This window comes from Pipistrellus hanaki, assembly GCF_964339955.1.
Source record: "Pipistrellus hanaki genome assembly, chromosome: X".
NCBI lineage: Eukaryota > Metazoa > Chordata > Mammalia > Chiroptera > Vespertilionidae > Pipistrellus > Pipistrellus hanaki.
The window spans coordinates 99,883,831-99,891,293 of NC_140524.1; the positions used below are offsets into that span (position 1 = coordinate 99,883,831).

The window sequence follows — 7,463 nt, forward strand, 5'->3', positions numbered from 1 at the left end:
TTACTGAAGCATGTATTTTTTAAATGTATAAAATTGGACCAGTGCATTCTGGCATTATCAAAGATACACGGTTAAGACATAATATCAATCATTGAAATTTAACAGATGTCTGAGTATAGAGAGCTTTTATGCATTTGGCTGGACTGACCCAACCCCATGGAACCTGATATACCTGGGGTCATCAATAAAGTTTATGAAAAAGAATTTCTGATCTTGATTGATTTCACCAATATCCACTGCCCTCTGCTACCTTGGGAGGTCTAGCTGGGATGGCCAACTCCTCTCTCTCTCTCTCTCTCTCTCTCTCTCTCTCTCTCTCTCTCTCTCATTTCTCATCTCTCTTCTTAAGTAATGTTTGGCACATAGAAGGCCCAGGGAAAGGGAACCTGGTCCTCAGGCAGGGACGTTTTAACGTAGGGGAGTAAGTCTCCGTGGAGAGAAGGCCCTGAGCTGTAGGAGTCTGAGCTAAATGCATTATACAGCTTGCTGTCTACATTGATCAAATTAATCAGAAAATTGCCGTCTCCACAGCTGAAGTTAATTTAAAAACATTCCAGGGGTTGTGTAAGTAGTGTAGTATTTCTTCATGGGATTCCTCATTTTCTGTAAAAAAATATTCTGTGCCAGAATTCTCTGTATGCTTGTTTATGGTTCCAGGAAACTTCATGACATTCTCCAAGACAAATTGAAAAGTTAAAACTTCTTTTACAGATGTTTAAATCCATTTAAATATTGCCAAACAAATTGAATCTTTTTTTCCCCCCTAAATAAGGATAACAAGGCCCAACCATGATGGTTTTTGTTGTTATTGTTGTTTGTTTTTATTTTTTTTTCTATAGCTCCTAGCATGGCAAGCCCATTGTACCTAATGGGTTAAGATCAATTCTGGGTTCCCATCCATCTTCAAGATACAGGGTTCAAGTCCAACAGGCCCAGGGATACCCCAAAGCATCTCACCTTCCTGAATATATAAGCTACCAAGCTCTCCAGATCCAGTGTGAATTGATGCATTTTCAAATTCCCCATGCCATGAGTGGTAGGGCAAAACTTGGAACTTCCCATTGCTTCCTCTACTTCTCTCATTTATCTTCCAAGGTCGGGAGACAGGCTAAAATTGGGGAAGAGGTATGTGTTAGTTTGGCCTCCCCCTGGAAGCAGACCACAAGATAAGATTTGAATGCAAGAAGTGGTTTATTGATGAGGTGATTTTTTAAAGGAGAGGGAAAGATAGAAAAGGAAAGGAAGGTAGTGAAAAAAAAAAAGTCAGTGTTTTCAAGACAGCCATATTTATTTTCCATCACATTCATTCATTCATAGTGAACATGGGGCGAAATGACATAAAATGAAGTTAAGAAATAGGCAAAGAATAGATCAAGTAGTCCCTTCCATGCCATTTTATATAGAACGGATTTTATTCTTTTTCTTAAAATCGTTATTGTTGAAAGTATATATGTCCTCTTTTTCCCCCCAATGACTTCCTCTAGCCCACCCCAACCCCCACCCCAGGCCTTCACCACCCTATTGTCTGTGTCCATGAGTTATGCATATATGCATACCAGTTCTTCGGATGATCTCTTCCCACCCACCCTTCCAATCCTGCCTTCCCTCTGAGATTCCACAGTGTGTTCCATGCTTGTGTCTCTGGATTTGTTTTGTTCATCAGTTTATTTTGTGCATTAGAGTCCACATATGAGTGAGACCATGTGATACTTCTCTTTCTCTGACTGGCTTATTTCACTTAGCACAATACTTTCCAGGTCCGTCCATGTTGTCTCAAAGGGTAAGAGGTCCTTCTTTTTTACTGCTGCATAGTATTCCATTGTGTAAACGTACTACAGCTTTTTAATCCACTCAGCTGCGGATGGGCATTTGGGCTGTTTCCAGATCTTAGCTATTGTAAATTTCACTGCAATGAACATAGGAATGCATACATTCTTTCTGATTGGTGTTTCGTGTTTCTTAGGATATATTCTTAGAAGTGGGATCACTAGGTCAAATGGCAGTTCCATTTAAAAAATTTTTTAAGGAAATTCCATACTGTTTTCCATAATGGCTGCACCAGTATGCATTCCCACCAGCAGTGTACTAGGGTTCTCTTTTCTCTGCATCCTCACTGGCACTTGTCATTTGTTGACAGGTGATACCTCGTTGTCGTTTTAATTTGCATCTCTGTGATGATTAGTGATTTTGAGCAATTTTTCTTCTATTTTCACCACTCTTATTCAACATCGTCCTGGAAGTCTTAGCCAGAGCAATCAGACAAGAAGAAAAAATAAAAGGCTTCCAAATTGGAAAGGAGGAAGTAAAACTATCTTATTTACAGATGACATGATACTATACATAGAAAACCCCAACGAACCACCAAAAAACTACTAGATTTTATAAATGAATTCGGCAATGTTGCAGGATAAAACAAAAACAAAAACAAAAAAACACCCAGAAATTGATGGCATTTTTATACACCAAAGATGAATTCTCAGAAAGAGAAACTAAAAAAAAAAAAATTAATAATAATCCCATTTACCAATGCAACAAAAAAAATAAGATACATAGGGATAAAATTAACCAAGGAGGTAAAAGACTTATACTTGAAAAACTACAGGATGTTGAAAAAAGAGATAGAGGAAGATATAAACAAGTGAAAGAATGTACAGTGTTCATGGATTGGTAGAACTAACATCATTAAAATGTCCATACTAACCAAAGCAATCTATAGATTCAATGCAATCCCTATTAAATGGTATATTTCCCAGTTTTAAAACAAATACTCCAAAAATTTATATAGAACCCCCCCCCCCCCCCAAAAAAAAAAGACTCTGAATAGCCACAGCAATCTTGAGAAAGAACAAAGTTGGAGGGATCACAACACCAGATATCAAGTTATAGTATAAGGCCACTATAATCAAAACAGCCTAGCATATAGATCAATAGAACAGAAAAGAGAACCCACAAATCGACTCAAGCCATTACACTTAATTAGTATTTGACAAAGAAGGCAAGAGCGTATAATGGCATCAAGACAGTCTCTTCAATAAATGGTGTTGGGAAAATTGGACAGATAACATGCAAAAAAATAAAACAACCACCAATTTACACCATACACAAGAATAAACTCAAAATGGATAAAAGACTTAAATGTAAGTTGTGAAAGCATAAAAATCCTAGAAGAAACCATAGGCAGCAAAATCTCAGACATCTCTCATTGTTTGCTGATACATCTCTTAGGGCAAGGGAAACAAAGGAGAAAATAAATAAATGTAAAAGTAAAAAGAGAATTATGGGAGAAGCAGGGAACTATAGGATAAAATGGGATTATGAAAGATATAGGTAACTATGGGAAAGAATGGGATTATGGGAGAAGCAGGGAACTGTGGGAGGGGATGGATTTATGGGAGCAGCAGAGTACTATGGAAGAGAATAGGATTATGGGAGCAGCAGAGGACAACAGGATAGAATGGAATTATGGGAGAAGAAGTTAACTATGGGAAAAAATGGGATTGTAGGAGAGAATGAAATTATGGGAGCAACACAATACCATGGTAGAGAACATTATGGGAGTGACTGAGATTATGGGAGAAGCAGGCAACTATGGGAAAGAATGAGATTATGGGAGGAAATGGGATTATGGGGGCAGCAGAGTACTATGGGAGAGAATGGAGAATTATAGTAGAAACAGGGGATTATGGGAGATCTAGGAATGGGCAAAGCACGTCTAGAGCACCAATATTCAATGCCCAAAGGGTATAGAAAAGTGTGCGGTTCAAGTGAAATATCGATGCTTAAAACTATGGAAAGATATGCTGCTAATGATTTACTTACTAGTTAAGTGTTAATTGTCTACTATGTGTTAAGCATTATTTAAGAGGCATATCATTTTCTAGGTAACTAAAGTTACGGTGCAGATTTTCAATTAAATAAAAACTGATGATTATATTAGAAATTTCTCTATAGCAGGGATAATTTTTTTTTCATTTTTTCAAATATATTTTATTGATTTTTTACAGAGAGGAAGGGAGAGAGATAGAGAGCCTGAAACGTCGATTAGAGAGAAACATTGACCAGCCGCCTCCTGCACACCCCCCACCAGGGATGTGCCCGCAATCAACGTACATGCCCTTGACCAGAATCGAACCTGGGACCTTTCAGTCCGCAGACCAACGCTCTACCACTGAGCCAAACCGGTTTCGGCATCAGGGATAATTTTTGCTATAAGTGTGAAACCTCAGAAAATAATCATGCCCTGGCTGGTTTGGCTCAGTGGGTAGAGCGTCGGATTGCGGACTGAAGGGTCCTGGGTTTAATTCTGGTCAAGGGCACATTCCCAGGCTGTGGGCTTGAGACCCAGTGGGGGGTGTGCAGGAGGCAGCCGATCAATGGTTCTGTCTCATCATTGATGTTTCTATCTCTCTCTTCCTCTCCCTTCCTTTCTGAAATCGATAAAAATATTTTTTAAAAAGAGCATACTTTTCTGCAGGGAGTGCCTGGCTTTTTGTTTTAGTGTGTCTCTGGAACGCAGAGTCTGGAGTTGATTAACCACGGCCCCAAGCAGTTCTTGAATAGCCGACCACTGGCCATTGCCAAGCATGCTGAGGAGATAATAAACACGCCCGCTGGTGAGCCTGACACGGGTAAGGAAACCATGTTTCACATCTTGAAAACTGCAGAATCCTCCACAGCTTCTCCATTTTCATATTCTTTGGCTTCTTTGGGGGCTTTTCAGCTTTGCCTTTAATTTGGTGGCACTTGGAGAGTGACACTCCTAGAGGTCGGGTTGCTGGTTGCTAGGGAACTAGTTCTCTCATCTCCCAAGAGACCCTGGTCTTCCCGAAGCGGGCTTTCTAGCAATAAAAGACCCGCACAGTTCCAGGACAATGTGACTATGAGCAAATTACATCTGCTCACATTTTTATCCCGAAAAGGAATTGAAACTTGTGACCATACATTCTAAGAACCTGATTTCAAAATCCCTTAATACCGTGGCAGACTCTGATGAAAGTTTTTTCCCCCTCAAAGTCAAACAGAGACAGGCTCACCTTAAAGCAGCCCGCACCAAAGCAAGGCTCCCAGAAAATGTCCACGAAAAAATCTCAAGCCTGGCTGGTGTGGCTCAGTGGTTGAGCATCGACCCATGATTCAGAAGATCACAGTTCAATTCCCAGTCAGGGCACATACCAGGGTTGCCGGCTTGATCTCCAGCATGGGGCATGCAGGAGGCAGCCAATCAATGGTCCTCTCTCATCATTGATGTTTCTATCTCTCTCTCCCTCTCCCTTCCTCTCTGAAATCAATAAAAACATATTTTAAAAAAATCTCAACAGTGAAGTGGTTCTCACTCAGCTGGAGACCTTGGACACGTCCCAGGAGATTTTTTGGTTGTCATAGCTAGGGAAGGTTGTCACAACTAAACTAGGGAAGTTTGCTGCGGCATCTGGTGGTTAGAAGTGCCACAGGTGCTTCTGCTAAAAATCCTACAACACACATAACAGCCTCTCTACCCCACAAACACGGTCCACCCAGCTCCATGGGGCACCAGTCCCACAGTGGAGAAGCCCGGCTTAGGGACACCTCGGAAAGCAAGATGTCACAGCCAGGGAACCCCAGTGAGTGATCCCCAAAAGGCTGCCCTTTTGGGGGCGCAAGGACTCTGGGCCAGACCAGCCGTGTCTGAATGCCCGGGAAACCCCTTATTGGCTGTTGCTTCTTGTGCATTTACCGCCCTGTCTGTGCCTCATGTTTCTCCTCTACAACTGAATAGTTATGGGGCTTTATTTCATTTCTAAAAATATAGTTTTATTGATTTCAGAGAGGAAGGGAGAGGGAGAAAGATAGAAACATCAATGATGGGAGAGAGAGAATCTTTGATCGGCTGCCTCCTGCACGCCACCATTGGGGATCGAGCCCACAACCAGAGCATGTGCCCTTGATCAGAATCAAACCCGGGACCCTTCAAGTCCCAAGGCCAACGCGCTACCCACTGAACCACACCAGCTAGGGCCATTATGGGGCTTTACATGGGTGTTTTGAACAGTGCCAGGCTGCAGGGAGCACTATATACGTGTGTCTTTCCTAGATCTCTGCTGATCTCTGCAAAAGCAAGTCTTGGGGCAGCAAAGAAACAGCTTCAGATTCTGAACTGCCACCGCAAGAATGAGTCCGTTTCATTCACACCCATGTTCCTTCTTTCCAGTTCACCAACCCTAAGAAGAAAGCCACCGCGTGGGAACCCCCTTCCCGGAGGGCTCAGCCCCCAAAGTCCCGTCCTCCCCATTTCTCTCCCTTCTCCCCCAGCAAAACTAGCGACTGGCAACTGGCAATCCGTTGGTACCGGTCAGAGAGAGTGGCAAACACAAAACTACAGGCACAGAAGCTGCCCGCCCCCGGATAGACCCTCACGCGCGGCCCCACAGCTGCCTGCAGATCGTGAAGCCCGTACGCGCCCTCGGGGTGCGGAGAGCCTCCCTCCTCCGGGACCCACTGGATGTCAGGTGGGCGCCTCCATGCAAAGGGAGCTGGAGCGAAGCCGTGGTGGCTCCGGAACTGACATCCTGGCTAAATCCTGTCTCAGCACGCGCACACCCGGCCCCCTGGGGGGGGTGCCAGGAGGGACAGGGACAAAGAGTAGGGGCCCCGTGGGGCGCTCAAGCCAGGGCGATCGCCAGCCACTCACCTGGCCACCTTCTCCAGTCCACCTGCCATCCAGGGGAGCAGCAGCGGCAGCGCAAGGGCCCAGGGCCACCGCATCTTCCCGCCAGGCCTGCAGCTGTCGCCTGCCTCCTCCTCCGGCCCCCTGGGAGGGCGCGGGACTGGCGCAGCCTCCTCTCTCCTCCCGCTCCTCCCCCGAGCGGCCCTGCGGTTGGGGGCGCTCATGGGCTCTGGAGAGGTGGGGGCGCCCTGGCCAACCTCTGCGGCTCCTCTGAGGGTTTAGGGAGGGCTATGCACATCTGGCTGGGACCCGCCTCCAGCGCCCCCCTCACCCCCCCATGGGCATCCTCCGAGCTAAGTTCACCAAGAAACTTACCCGACTCAGTTTGCTTCACTCTAGTTGAGTCGCCGTCTATTTCAGACCTGGGGCAGCTCCATTGATACCTGTGCTGGGGGATTGAAGAATTTGCCTGAAAGGTCGAAGCAGGAATGAAGGATGGGGTTCCGAATGATGCTTCAGCCTAGACTTTCACGCTGCAGATTTCTCTCCAAAACCTGCAAGCCACAGGCTGCTACAGCTGCACAGTGCAACCCCTTCCTTTGCCAAGCGGCCTGCCAAGCTCAGCTGCGACAGTTACTCAAGTGGGACCGCCAGGGGATACAGTAATGTAGTCACCAGCGGAAATTTATGCAGAAACACGAATGCTCTATGAGTTCAGAGAATTCATTTGGTACTTAGTATGTTCTTTGTTCTGACAACTTGTAGTAGAATGAATCGCTGGTCCTTCCTTCACCCCTTCCCTGCATCCACACCCTGTGTC

At 44.8% G+C, this 7,463-nt stretch overlaps 1 protein-coding gene across 1 annotated transcript in view; it reads right to left on the reverse strand.

Moving 5' to 3' along the window:
* Positions 1-6,783, reverse strand: part of EGFL6 (EGF like domain multiple 6) — a 32,018-nt gene extending 25,235 nt beyond the window's left edge. Inside the window, exon 1 of the mRNA XM_084869871.1 lies at positions 6,668-6,783. Within this exon, the coding sequence (XP_084725997.1) occupies positions 6,668-6,741 (74 nt within the window). The 5' untranslated portion in view covers positions 6,742-6,783. The remainder of the gene's footprint in view (positions 1-6,667) is intronic.
* Positions 6,784-7,463: the final 680 nt, after the last annotated feature.